The sequence below is a fragment of the Calonectris borealis genome, chromosome Z, assembly GCF_964195595.1.
Source record: "Calonectris borealis chromosome Z, bCalBor7.hap1.2, whole genome shotgun sequence".
In the NCBI taxonomy this organism is placed as follows: Eukaryota; Metazoa; Chordata; class Aves; order Procellariiformes; family Procellariidae; genus Calonectris; species Calonectris borealis.
The window spans coordinates 62,083,741-62,096,967 of NC_134352.1; the positions used below are offsets into that span (position 1 = coordinate 62,083,741).

The window sequence follows — 13,227 nt, forward strand, 5'->3', positions numbered from 1 at the left end:
TGCCCGGCGGTAAAAGTGCGCCAGAACACAAGGGCAACGCATTGAAAGTAAAAACCAAAGAAAACCGGGTCAAGGAAGCCTGCGTTTTATTTTTATTCGACCAAGACACGTCCCATACGCCTTTGAAAAGCTGATATTTATTTATCAAGTTAAAAGTGACAAAATTTTAACATGTTACACATGATGATTTGGTCAATTTTCTTAAAACGCAAAGCAAAAACACAAATGTAGATTAAACAATGTATTTAAAATACTACTTAGCTGCATAGTCAATAGCATGAAGCCACCTGTTCCATTCTACCTGCATTTTCCTTAGACTTGTCATTTTGCTATATGGGACGGCATATACAGATTGCGTCTACTGCTGAATACTCTGCTTAACTGATCAGCATATAGCACAGTCCAAGTGACTGTTACAGTTAAAAGTATTTTTAATTAAAATTAGAATTTTCAGTGTTTAAAATCATACGTAACGCTTTACTAAAAAAAACCCCAAAGACGGACTCAACTAAGTTTTCCAGTTTGGGCTTTCCACAGGGGCAGCAGAGGGTCGTGCCTCCTGTCTGGGCTCTGCAGCCCGCTGGTGCCCAGGGGAAGAGGACGGGATTGGCAGAGCCTGGGTTTAGGCCCACTTTCACGTAAAAGCTTGAAATACGCAGATTATTCTTCTTTCTTGTGTTATTGCTGCCTTTCAGACGGAGACGAGCACTTGGGACAGGACAGCTGTGAAGTGGCTCTTCAGGTAGTTTCGTCAGCAACGCTACTTATTCAAACATTTGTTGCGTACCAGGAATTAAATTTCATTTCAAAGAGTTGCATGGCCACGTTCTGAATTTCTAGAGAGAACAACAACTTCCAGAAAGGTTAAATTTTCAAATTCTTAAAATGTGCTTTCACGATGCATATTAATCTCTCAAGTCTAGCACGTTGATTACGTATACTACATAAAATTAAACACCGTTTTTCCCTGACTCACAGAAAATAGACATTTTTTTCAAGCTGTAGAACAATTGCCCTTAAAGATGGATCTTCTGCCCAGTTAACTCTGCTTCCAATTATGATATTCTGTAAGAAAGAAAGATTATTGGTTAAAAAAAAACCTTTAAAAAGGATTATTCCCAGTAAAATCTCTGAAAAGCTGTCTGGTTTTTAATTTTTAATTTGGAAGCCCTTGAAATTCACAGCAGTGTTTGAAGTAGGCAGGATGGGGGGAAAAAGGAGAAAGGGAAATACCCTATTGTCAACACATAGGCAAAAAAAAAGAGGGGTGCTTTAAATTTCCTGGAGGTGCTTGCACACCATCCCTATTTTAAACATAGGAATTTAGAGGATTTTTTTTTTTTTAAAAACACATGAAATAAAGTTTGCCTCTAGCATAAGATAACACAGTTAACATTCTAGATTGAAAATGGGAATTACTAAATTTAACCAAAGAAGATTTGCTCTACTTACGGCTCAGAAGATTTCAGGAATAAAAACCAGACGATAATTCTAGGGATCTAATCTAAAACCCACCAAAATGTTTAATTTCTCATTCTCAATTTGAGATGTAACAGTGTTATCAATGCAAACTAGTAGTAGACATAGCACGCTCTTTTTCTGTCCTTGAAATTCTTCTGATCATCCACATTCACAGCATGGTTATATCCTGTCTTCTACCTGAGCCCTCCAATATGTTCTCTCTTTTCCCCAGTCTGAATTTTTTAAATAAACTTTGCTCATGCTTAACTGGGATTTCATAACCCGTCTGAAGATAAACTCAAGAGCGCTGCAATTGCAATTTACCGATCACTGTGCCTCCCATCTTTGTACTTAAGTCACTGATCTGTGGGGCCAGGCGCAGGAAGCCAGGACAAGCCACACAGAGAGGGGCAGAGAACCAGACCGCAGCACAGTGTACGTCACCTTTAGCAGAGCCCCTCTGAGCACACGATGCTGCAGGGAGGCCCTTCCACCCCATCCCAAATCACAAGGTTTTCTTCCTCATTCTGCGTGACTCCACTCTCCAGATGACCTGCCTGCCAGCCAGCTGCATGGATGGAGGCTGGTCAGCAGCATCGGATAACAAAATGGGTAACCAAAATGTTGACGGCTACACTGCTAAAAGTATTTGAAGACTGGCCATGGCTGCAGGCCAAGGCTTTCGCAAGGCTGCAGCGCGCGACACAAACAGAGAAGCGCCTGTGGTCAGAAGGGGCGGATTGAGGAGCAGCAGGCTGGCTCACTGGTATCATGGGATTAGGACCTACTTATTATGAGATGGGGGAACTGATTTGGGGGGATGTAGGGGTGATTCTCAGTGTAAGGAAATACAGCCACTGCTGTAACAGACATTCTCTGAGAAAATGCATTATTTTTGTACCTTTAAGGGAACAACGGAATAAAGCTAGATTGATAGACTGTCTCTAAACTCCGTAAATAATTATTCCAAAGAAGTTTGTGACAATTTCATGCTTTTAGCCTTTAAAGCCATAAAGTTTTCCTTTCATACAGCAGTTTTTCCATTACCATCATTACTTAAAAGTTTTTAGAAAACACAATTTTGTTTGAAGCTACATTTACCATGCACTATGTTATCTTGACTGTAATGCAAAACTGCAAACTTGCTTTTAACACATTACCTGGAATACATTTTGAATTACTGTAGTCATCTCTCTTTCTTTTTTTAAGCTATTATGTAACTTCTCCAGCATTTCGCTCACTTTCATACTTGCTTGTTCCTCCTTTAGTTTTTTCATCATGGTATAAATTTCCAGTAGTTTCTGTCCTCCAGCTTTTTTTAGTGCTGTTCCATTATTAGGAAAACGAAGCATTAAGAAGTAAGTAGAACTGAAGATATGCATTTTTCCTCAGAGACATCTAAGGCACTTCCACCGCAATAACCCTAACTTCACACTCCATCCCTTCCCTCCAATATGCCTCAAGAGATTCCTCTCACACAAGAGGCAACGTGCTGTGGCTACCTGGTGTCAAAGTGCACCGACTGGTTCCTTGGCTGCTAGCAAAACAGAACATACTTTGTATGCTGTCTGCATTTCCACCAGACATGGACTGTAATTTGGACACCTGTCCTACACCCCATCTTCGGTTGTCACAACTTTTATAGTCAGAGGTGTTTAAGACCTTTTCCCCCTTTGCAAATTTGACCGAAACCAAATTTCAAAGTCATACGAGGGACATATGGATACCACCAGTGAGTATTAGTCTGTATATTACAGTTTTCTATAGGAAACCAGGCTAAAAACTGGACTGAATAAAACCATTTAGGGACAGTTCATAAATTGAAAGAATGCTGACACAGCATTCCTTTCCTTATTTCTGAAGATACTACGAATGCTCATTTTTCCTACAAAGACAGATATTTCATTGTGTTTGTTCTTTACTGTCAACATACACACCACTTCCTATGCATGAAACAAACAATAGTTGTTAAAACTGTTGGCAAACCTGGTCATATGACAGTAGGAGCATTCAAAAAACATATTTACCTTAGTAAGTTCTGAAGATTGACTTCACATCTAAATTTGACCCACTCTAACAAGCCTACTGAATACCAGCATATACACTATTACAGAGTTCTTTGTAAGTAAATCCCCTCCCTTATTCTACAAACGTTTCATAAAGGTGCGGTCTGACAAAAAAAAAATCCTTTAGGTGTTGTAGGACTGATTTAAATTACTAAATGATGTGTAATTTTCTGGGGAGCTTACACTAAATAATGAAACGCCGCCACATTCTTTTTCTTCTTGCATCTCTCATTCTAATATGTCAGTCTCATGCTCAAGTAAAGACATCAGCTCATTTTTACAGTGCTTCCTACTCTTTCAAGAAGTTTTATAACTTCAGATGTAAGTTAATATTGCTACAAGAACTTTCAAATATGAACTGTACATTCAAACATAAAGTCAATATAACTAACACACTTACAGAGTCTTTTCCTTTTAATGTCAATCAATTTCTGTTCCTTCTCACGTGCTTGCTGAAAGAAAAAAAAAATTTCCTAGACTCTTGGCTCCAAAAAATATTGAAAGGTGCTAATTCAATCCACAAAAGCAGTTAAGGGCAGCTCTAGAAGCAGACTTTCTTACATACTCACTTTAAGTAATCATTTCAGTAATTTTAACACCAGTAGAAACCGCACCCTTTGGGCCACATATTTAGCATCAAATGACTTGTGCAATCCTGTTTCTTTCAGATTGCGCTCCTGCCCATGTTGCGGTTGGTAGGCCCGCCCAACTGCAACAGAACCTACAACTGCCACTTACCTGCTGATTTTCAATTATTGCCTGGCTGAGCATTACTGTGTGTTTCACAGTTTCCATGATCAGTCTAAGGAAGGAAACACAGTTGCATACCTTAAGACCATTAATATGAGTCAACAGCATAAATGTTTTAATCAAGGTTATTTAGATTAAACAAAAAAAAAAAACACCCCCATTTTCCCTAACACCAAAATAAAGCATACTTCCCCTCCACCTCCCCAGACTGCACCCTTTCTTTTTTACAGTTACTACACTAAGTATTGTTGTAGGGGCCAAATAGTCTCCTTATTTCCCCTCTCGGTTTACCTAATGTTTCAGTTAAGTCTGTCTAACATTTCAAATCATAGAACTTGGAAGACATCAGGGAAGCCTAGCCATCTGAGAATGGCTAACAACTGGAGCTCCCGAATTCTGGCGCGTGGCATGGACATCATGTAGATGCAATGTTTTCAGCTGCATTTCTGGCAAAAATTAAATTTCTCATATTACACTTAATAGGCACGCACCCATTAATATTGGGCAGGAAATTAAAAGCTAATTTTAAACATGTTTGAAACTTCCAGTTCTTTTTCAAAGACATTAAGCTCCTACAGGATTAATTAATGAAGGCAGCAAAGCAGGGGCAGGCTCTGTTACAAGCCTGTAATATGTGCTCAGCTATTATAAATGAAGGTAACTTCTGCATTAAAGACAAAAAACCGTTAACTATAAACAGTTCTTACTAGTGAATGAAAAATTATGATCTCTGTAATCAAAGTTGGTTAATTCAGAGCCCAAATGTAAATCCACTCTGGGTATAAGAGGTCTGATCATGCTGATTCTAGCCAGAAGGTGGACTGTACATCATTCAATCAAAACTAGAAGAAGGAAGTTTGCTTTTAAAAAAGGTACAATGAAGTAATGTAGAAATGTGTCACCTTAAACTGTGTAAAGTCTATTCCTTTCTAGCCATCAAGAACACCTTACCGTGAGTCATTATCATTTTGCTTTATTTTGTTTCTCAGGGCAACCATAACTTGGATCCTGCATAGTGTGGGGAAGAAACATATAACTGATGAGAACTGATAAGAAACCGAGAGAAGTAGATTTAGATAAATAACGGAAGAGATATTTCCAAGGTTCCATTTATGTCCACTTTCACATTGGAATTATATATATGAAATACTCAGTACCTTTTAAATATCTCACTTCTTAAATAATGAGGCTTAACTTTCAGGACAAGAAAGGCGTATATATGATTATTTGTGAGACTGACAACTCCTTTCTCTCTTGCCAAACATACTCAGACACCATTAATCCCAGAGAAGGGAAGCTGGGCAAAGGTGGGAATTCAAAGGAACAGTCGTGTAACACAGGAGACGTATAACACCTATCAACTTCCACCTTTTCATAGGCATTTGTAAAATACTGCCAAGAAATATGTTTACTGATTTATACAGTCAGACCTTCACAATTTTGCAGGAACCTTTGGGTTTACATGTTTCAACTTGAAATTTTTTTTTTTGTTCTCTACGGTACCTGCATCTGCATTCCTCCTGGTTCAATGGTACGAAAATCTCTCATGTCTGTAACTTTGAAATCCTATTTTAATCAGAATTATGTACATGTGCATGTATGTGTGCACACATAAATATACAGAAAACCTTGAAATAAGCAGGAAGAAAATTCTACCTTTGCAAGGCTAATGTCTTGTTCTGGAAGGAGACTTTTACTTCCTCCATCTCTCTTTCCAAATCTTGTGTGGCACTGAAGGAAAAAAAAACCCAAACAAACCCCAAACAGAGTGAAGATAACAAAAAATTTAAAAGCAATATCACATTTTTAACTTGCTGTCTACGTGTCTGAAGTAAGAATTTTTCTTGTAAACCACAAATTACTAAGGCCAGGAGTATTTTAGCATGTGGAACTATATTAGTGAATTCTAGCCATCACACGAAGGACCACAAATTTAGAAGCCACATCAGATACAGAACTACATCAGGAGACTGAGTAAAATATTTCTTCCCCGTATTTTCTCTTCATTTTCTTTATTTTCACCAGACTCCTGCAAAGTACTGATCATTAATCCAGAGATTTACTAAGAACGAGTAACTAGAAGAGAACCTCCAAGTTCGTTCTCAAACCTTCTCCTCTTTATTTTAAAATACATCAAAAGTTTGAAATTATCCAATACATACTTTGTGATGAACTTTTCTTCGACGACGTGATCAAGGTAACTTTCTTGACCTGCAAAGAAAGAATGTCACTAAAAAAACCACAACAGAGGCTTTTTAATACAATCTATAGAGCATAAAGGATAAGCAGTTTGATGGCTATACTAACAAAGTATTTCTGACTCCTACCTCCATGCCTTATCATCTCTTCCACTGTTAGTGAGACTACATTATCAATCAGCTGTATCAGAGGAATAATTAGGCTTTAAAATATTTCCGTTTAGCGCTTTTTAGACATGCCAGAGCTGGCTCACAGCATTGCTCTATATATGCAGCTGGCTGGTTCAGTGGAAGAGGACATAGGTAATGGAAACGCGATGGGAACAAGAAGAAACACCTTAAATCAGTATTGCTGCCAAACACTTTGGCAGACTTTTGGCAAGACTTCAGCCCCCGTGATCAGATTCCTGAAAACCATCACCACGTGTCAGAGCGTTAGAGGGGTCTAAAGTGAAAACCCAAGAGGAGAAAGTGGGCAACAATCACGTGGCAGTTTTGTAAGCGTTCGAACATGTCTCCAAGAGCTGTCCAGAAAATGCAGTGAGATGCTCAGCCAGGAAAAACATTTCATTGTTACAACGAGCGCTTTTGATAAATAATTTTTAACATCTATATATTAGCCACGTCACATTCTTTGTTACCCTAACTTCACGTTAAGCGGAAGCACCGGGGGTTGTTGGAAGGAGGTAGAGCAGGGTAAGCTTACTGGCACGAACTGCGGTGCTGCACTCCATGAGCTGCTGCTTCATCTGGTCCCTCAGGCTGGAGCAGAAGGGAAGCCACAACGGTCAGACCCCGCGCCGCGGCCCCAGAGAGCAGGGCGGAGGGGGCCCGGCCGCAGCCGCAGCCACCACCCCTCACGCCCACCCCGGCCTGCTCCCCGGCCCCCTCAGCACTGACCGGAGCAGCATGAGGACGTCCACCTCCGCCGCCGGCTCCGGCTCGGCCGCCGCGCCCGGCTCCCGCTGCAGCGGCTCCATGGCCGCGCCTTCAAATGTCCCGCGCGCGCCCCTCGGCAGCGCGGCCGGCGATTGCTTCTGCCTGGCAGGGCGGGGCCCCCCAGCGGCCCACGCGCTTCCGGCCAATCCGAGGCCTCTTCTTCTCTATCGGCGTTTCGGCGCTCGGCCGCTAGTGAGAGGGGAGGGCCGCGGGCCTGCCGGGGAGGGGCGGGCCTGCGCCGCGGCCGCGCGCTGCACAGGAGGAGCCCGAGGTCTTCGGAAGGGCAGCTGGCAGTCGCTGAGCCTGCTCCGCGCCCCGGCCCTCCCGGGGAAGAGCCCTTCAACCGCGGCGGGCACCAGGAGGGAACAAGGCAGACCCTCCTCCCCGGTACCGTTCAGGTGAAGAGGGGTATTTGTAACAAAGACAAAAAAAGTGGGGAGCGTGGTAGGCGAATGTCGTGGTTTAACCCCAGACAGCAGCTAAACCGTCGCAGCTGCCCGCTCACCTCCCGCTCCGGCGGGATGGGGGAGAGAGTCGGGAGGGCACACGTAGGAAAACTCAGGGGTTGAGAGAAAAAGTTTAATAATGGGAATAAACCGAAGTATAACAGTAATAACGATAATGGCAGTAGAACACACAAAGCAGGCGATGCACAACGCAACTGCTCACCACCCACCGACCGACGCCCCAGGTGTCCTAACCGCCTTAGCCCCTGTTTTCCCGGACCACGCCTCCAAATTATATACTGAGCAGACGTCACATGGCAGAGAATACCCCACTGGCCAGCTGGCTCAGCTGCCCCGGCTATGCTCCCCCCCCCACCCCCAGCTTCCCCTGCACCTGGCAGAGCATGGGAGGCCGAAAAGTCCCCGGTGCCCGCACCACCCAGCCACAGCCAAAGCCATCAATGGGCCATCAGCGCTCCTCTGTACCGAACCAAAACACAGCACCACCCCCCCCAGCTGCTGGGATGAAAATTAACTCTGGCCCAGCCAGAGCCAGGACAGCAAAGAGCAATTATCACTTCTAAGTGAAGGCAGACCTCCGACCAGTATTGTCCTATGGGTAGAGCTGATATTAACAAAAAAATACACAACAATAAATACTAAGTCAGTAGAGCTGCACTCGGCCCGGAGGACCAGCAGCCCCACGTGGGCTAGCCCCAGAGCTCACCTAACACCTCTTCCTGTCCACAGCCTCCTTCGCTGTAGGAGGAAGTCAACTGTGCTACCACCAGAACACAATAAAAGGCAGAAGTGCTTTATTAAAAGGCGCCAAATAAGATACACACAAATAGGATACATTATATACACCGAGGCACATAGTGCCAACATTTGCTTGAGTTTGTGTAGGAGCTACAATTTTTTAATCAGAGGTTGGGCTAGATTCCATACGATAGAAGAGTCTAGCTGTTCAATGGCACTTATCTTGGCATTTTTGCTGCTGGCGTATTTGTTCTTGATTGCCTGCAGAGAGATAAGTTTGATTTTAGTTTACCTTGTTCATAAACCTACACTATTCTAGCTCACCTGAGGCTTGGTGATCAAGCCAAGCCCATCCTAGCACACAAGACCAGTTCATGGCTGGCTCATGCCACTTTGGCAAGATGGAGTCTTCAGCTGAAGTGAGCAGGTCTGATCCAAGTTTGACTGCAGTGGCTCAGCTAAGCAGCATTAGAGGGCCACGTATTGACTCTTAACCACACATACTCCCCACCTGCATCATGAGATTCTTACCATATGCTTGGTAAAGCCCTCATTCACAAGAATTATGTTCTTTGCTATGTGCTGCATAACTGGGAGAAGGTCACTCTCAGTGTAAGACATGTAGTGTTGCAGAGTTGGTGTCTGAAAGGAAGGGAAGTCATTAGACAAGCCTGCTAGCACAATCTGAGTACACTGGGTTCTTTGTCTTCTGATGGGCTTGGGCAATTGCACTACTTCTGTCCCCTTGTAATAGCCCACAGGGAGACAGGAACATGCCGAGTTACCACGAGGGAAGCCAAAGGCATGCACTGGGCCCAGAGTGGCCTTTTAAGCTGGTGCACAGGCATACCGAGCCCCCAACTAGGAGGCGGTCTGACAAGCATGACTTACCCACTCGCATCCATCGAGGAGTTTCAGAGCCAAACAGGAAGCAGCCGCTGCAGTTTTGGATGGAGGGAAGTGAACCATATCATAGTCCACAATGGACAACTCCATCAGGTACTTGGCCAGAACGTGCTGTTCGAAGTCCACCTGCAGTAAATCAGAGTTGAGTATTGGGTATCTCCAAGGCAAGAACATCCTGTCAAGCCTTTGTTTAGTCAAGCAAGAAGAAATACTTCCTTTGCGAACATTTTCAGAGCTATAGGTTTGAAATTCAAGTGGCATAATCACAAAGCAGTTCTGAGCTGTATCAGGCTGCTCATAGTCTAGGACCACGCCTTTCAATGGCAGTCTAGCTGTCACCTGCAGTGCCAGGCAGGCATTTTAACTCTGGTTTCAGGTGGATTAGGCTCATGTGACTGAAAGCAGACAAACAAGACCTGTTTCTACACAGGAGACAGGTCTCAACCAGGCTCGGATGCTAGACTGTTGCAGTACTCAAAAGTTTTGAACTATTCTAACAAGCTGCCACAGTCGAGTATTGCATTTTCCAGATGCTGCTTACAGTAACACCCGTTCTCGGCATTACCTCTGCAATCTTTGAAGCCCTCCTCAGGAAGTGCGGGGGGAGAGGGCGACCCAGACCAAAATCCAGGGCTCGCAGGATCTTCATCTCCATCTGGCAGATTTGGAACTTTGTGTAAGTGTTATCAGTTACATAGGCAAAGTCTCCAATATGTGGGGGAAACATCTCTTCGTATTTGCTGGCAATGAACATAGCTGTGACACCAACTAGCTGCAACATCTTCTTGGAAACAGCATTGTCCTGTAGTAAGAAGCAGTAGAGATTTATATGAATGACTTGGCTCAGAACACAGCTTTTCAAGGTAGCCAGCGTAAGGTTTGTTCTATGGCAGGATGTTCATACTGGCATATACAGAATAACCGTACATCATCTGTTACCTCTTTTGGCATCTGCAGGGGTATTAAAAGACTTTGAGATCAAATTAGGGAGAGGAGTAAGCAGTTTTGGTATATCAAGTCACTGTTCATAGCTGAGAGGGTTATGTGGTGCACACAATTCAACACCAAACGCCTTTTGTTGGTCAACTGTATTTTGTAAAGGGTAACATGTCTAACCATGTATGTGTTACTGATAGTGCTCGTTGTGCTTTAGCTTAGGGGAAAAGCACTGCCTGACACTGGGCAAGAGACACTCACCTGCAGGAAGCGGTCGATGATAGCAACTGCCATGTACAAGGTCTCCTGCTGGAGTCTGAATTTTACCTGTACTTGCACAAGCCAGTCTATTAGTATGGCACGCATGTTCCCATTGATTTCCTGGCCGGCCAGGTATTTGGGTCTGACAGGTTGATTTTCCTGTGTGGAAGGAATAGAGCTAATAGATCTAGTCACTTAGCTGAAGCATTTGCAATGCTTAGCCTCCGTTGCATCTTAAGGCCTATCAAGGAGCTCAGTTCGGGCATGGCCCACAGGGCACAAGTTTTCTTTGTTTACTAGAAATGGGCTAGAAAGAGCATGGTACTAGTACTACTAGTTGATTGGTCTACCAACCACCATCTGTTTATGTTATCAGCTCAGTTTAGTCTTGTGTTTTAAGTTGAGGGATCACTTGTTAGTGCCCCTTAGGAAGATTTAGACTTAGGCTATTGGAGCCTCAGGAAAATTCCTAGGTGAAAGTGAATACCAGCTCCAAGCCACACCTATAATGACAGGTTCACTCTAAGCATCAGCAGATGCCCCTGGCAGGTCTGACCTCCTACCAACCTCAAGGTCTCTCAGATACTTGTAGATGTTCTTCACATATTCGCTGCAGAGGTTTGGGTCAGCACCGTCTTCCATATCTACATCTTCCACATCAAGCAAGACATCAGAAAAAGCCTGACATAGCTTGTCTTCTGAAGGGGAACATCCAGATGTTTCCATGGGGGTTGGAGACTGAGACTCCAACTACGAGGAAATTCAGGATCAGCGTGGGCAGCACCTCCCTCCGCAGCCCAGTGTGGGCCAAGAAAAGGCTCCAGTGGGGCGAGCTGCACCCAGCAACCCCACAGTGCAGGAGCGCCGTGGGGGCTCACGACCCCTGTTATTTCAGGGCACCGACTGAGGCTGTGCCCCCCGCTCAGCCCAGCCCCGCCGCAGGGGCAGCGCAGAGCGGGGCCGGGGAGAGGGCGCACGGCCCCAGGGAGGCCGCGGGCGGTACCTGGGAGGGCTCCGGCTGGGACTCCGGCTTGGGCTCCGGGGCTGGTGGCGGCACCTCCTCCTTGGCGGCGGCCCTCAGCGTCCTCCTGGTAGCCATCTTCTCCAGGGAGGTGGCGAGCACGGGCCTGGTGCCCGGCTCCCGGCCGCAACCACCCTCCACCACCGCCACCTTCTTGGCTGCGGCCCGCGTCTTCGGCTCAGCGACGCGGTTGCCGATGTCCCCCAGGGCGGTGCGGGGGCGCAGCCCCATCTTGGGGGCCGTCACCGCCGCCCCGCGCTTGGCGACGGGCAGCAGGCTGTTCTTCGCCGCGGCATCGGCCGCCGCGCGAGTGTGCTGCGGGCAGAGTGGGGCAGTCAGCGGCACCGTGACGGGGGGACAGCGGGCCTGCACGCTGCACCCCATGAAAGGGAACGTTGGCGGGGGAGATTGCACGGCTGCGGCCCCGAAACCGGACAGCTGGAGGAGGGGAACCGGGAGAGGGTTGCACGCACTCCCACGCTCCCTCCCCCGCCCGAAACCGGCGGGCTGGAGAAGAGGAGCCGCGGGGAGGGCTGCAGGCTGCACACCCCCAGGCTGGGGGGTTATAGATGTGGGCCCGGGGGGTTGCGCGGCTATCTCCCCCAAACCTGAGGATTCAAGGGGAGCCGGGGAGAACCGAGGGGGAGCCCCAGGAGAAGGAGAGGTGCGCACACACCACCCACCGGCCTCCCCACCAATAAGAAACGGGTGAGTAGAAGGACTCGGGAGCGCTGCCCTGCTGCACCCCTCTCTGCCCGCGCAGCTGGAGGCTTTCTGGGCGGGGGGGCGGAAGGAGAGAGCAGGACGCGGTAGGGCCGCACGGCCGCCCCCCATCCCCCAGGTTAGGGCGAGCAGCGAGCCCCCCACCCGCAGCACCCCGTTCCGCTCCCCCGCCCGCTCCCCTACGCGCCCGCCGGGCCCGTCCCGTCCCGCACCTACCCTGGTAACCCTCAGCGCCATGCCGGAGGAGCAGGAGCGGGGCGGCAAGCGGAGCAGAGGGCTCAGCCCAACCGCCGCGGGTTTAAACCTCTCAGCAGCCGCCGCTCATTGGCCGCCCGCTGCCTCCCTATTGGCTGCCGGCGGCCGCGCCCCAATGCGTTACCGTGGCGACCGGGCGCCACGGGCGTTCGAAAAGGGGGCGGGGCTACGGCCGCGGCGGGCGGGGCGTGTGTGACCCACTCGTGCGCGTCCCTGAGCCGGTGTCGGGCTCTTCCCCCCGCGGAGGCCCGGCCCCCACGGGAGCGCGTGGACCGCCCGCGGAGTCTCTCCCAGGGGCGACAGGGAGAGCCGGGCCGGCGCGAGGGGCGGACGGGCACGACAGCGGAAGCGCGGGGAAAAGCCGGTTCGACGGCGAGCTCCCGCTGACGCTTCCACCGCCGGCGTCGCAGCGGCGGGCGCCCCGGCCCGGGGCCTAGGGCAAGGGAAGTGCCCGCGAAACGCCCAGGAAATTCGTTTTTGCAGTGTGTTTCAAGCTGCTCCTGCGC

The 13,227-nt window shown here is 47.4% G+C and overlaps 2 protein-coding genes across 2 annotated transcripts; both read right to left on the reverse strand.

The window, feature by feature from the left end:
- Window positions 1-64: 64 nt before the first annotated feature.
- Window positions 65-7,481, reverse strand: CENPH (centromere protein H). The gene is made up of 9 exons (XM_075136903.1): window positions 7,376-7,481; window positions 7,182-7,237; window positions 6,440-6,488; window positions 5,934-6,008; window positions 5,229-5,285; window positions 4,266-4,329; window positions 3,928-3,979; window positions 2,622-2,785; window positions 65-1,065 (listed from the first exon to the last, which is right to left on the reverse strand). The coding sequence occupies exons 1-9, from the start codon at window positions 7,453-7,455 to the stop codon at window positions 973-975; spliced, it is 690 nt and encodes a 229-aa protein (XP_074993004.1). The 5' UTR covers window positions 7,456-7,481; the 3' UTR covers window positions 65-972.
- A 1,151-nt stretch (window positions 7,482-8,632) lies between these two features.
- Window positions 8,633-12,739, reverse strand: CCNB1 (cyclin B1). The gene is made up of 8 exons (XM_075137559.1): window positions 12,683-12,739; window positions 11,726-12,058; window positions 11,290-11,472; window positions 10,723-10,881; window positions 10,091-10,327; window positions 9,511-9,651; window positions 9,151-9,261; window positions 8,633-8,880 (listed from the first exon to the last, which is right to left on the reverse strand). The coding sequence occupies exons 1-8, from the start codon at window positions 12,701-12,703 to the stop codon at window positions 8,770-8,772; spliced, it is 1,296 nt and encodes a 431-aa protein (XP_074993660.1). The 5' UTR covers window positions 12,704-12,739; the 3' UTR covers window positions 8,633-8,769.
- Window positions 12,740-13,227: the final 488 nt, after the last annotated feature.

Excerpts from the sequence above, each read along its gene's own strand:
- CENPH (XM_075136903.1), bottom strand. The coding sequence starts at position 7,455 with ATGGAGCCGCTGCAGCGGGAGCCGGGCGCGGCGGCCGAGCCGGAGCCG. Across the intron at positions 6,009-6,439 it reads GAAGAAAAGTTCATCACAAA|TGCCACACAAGATTTGGAAA; the intron begins GTATGTATTGGA and ends TTTTTCCTTCAG. Across the intron at positions 2,786-3,927 it reads CATTAAAAGGAAAAGACTCT|CACTAAAAAAAGCTGGAGGA; the intron begins GTAAGTGTGTTA and ends ATAATGGAACAG.
- CCNB1 (XM_075137559.1), bottom strand. The coding sequence starts at position 12,703 with ATGGCGCTGAGGGTTACCAGG. Across the intron at positions 9,652-10,090 it reads GGGCTTCAAAGATTGCAGAG|GTGGACTTCGAACAGCACGT; the intron begins GTAATGCCGAGA and ends GATTTACTGCAG. Across the intron at positions 9,262-9,510 it reads TCCTCGATGGATGCGAGTGG|ACACCAACTCTGCAACACTA; the intron begins GTAAGTCATGCT and ends CCTTCCTTTCAG.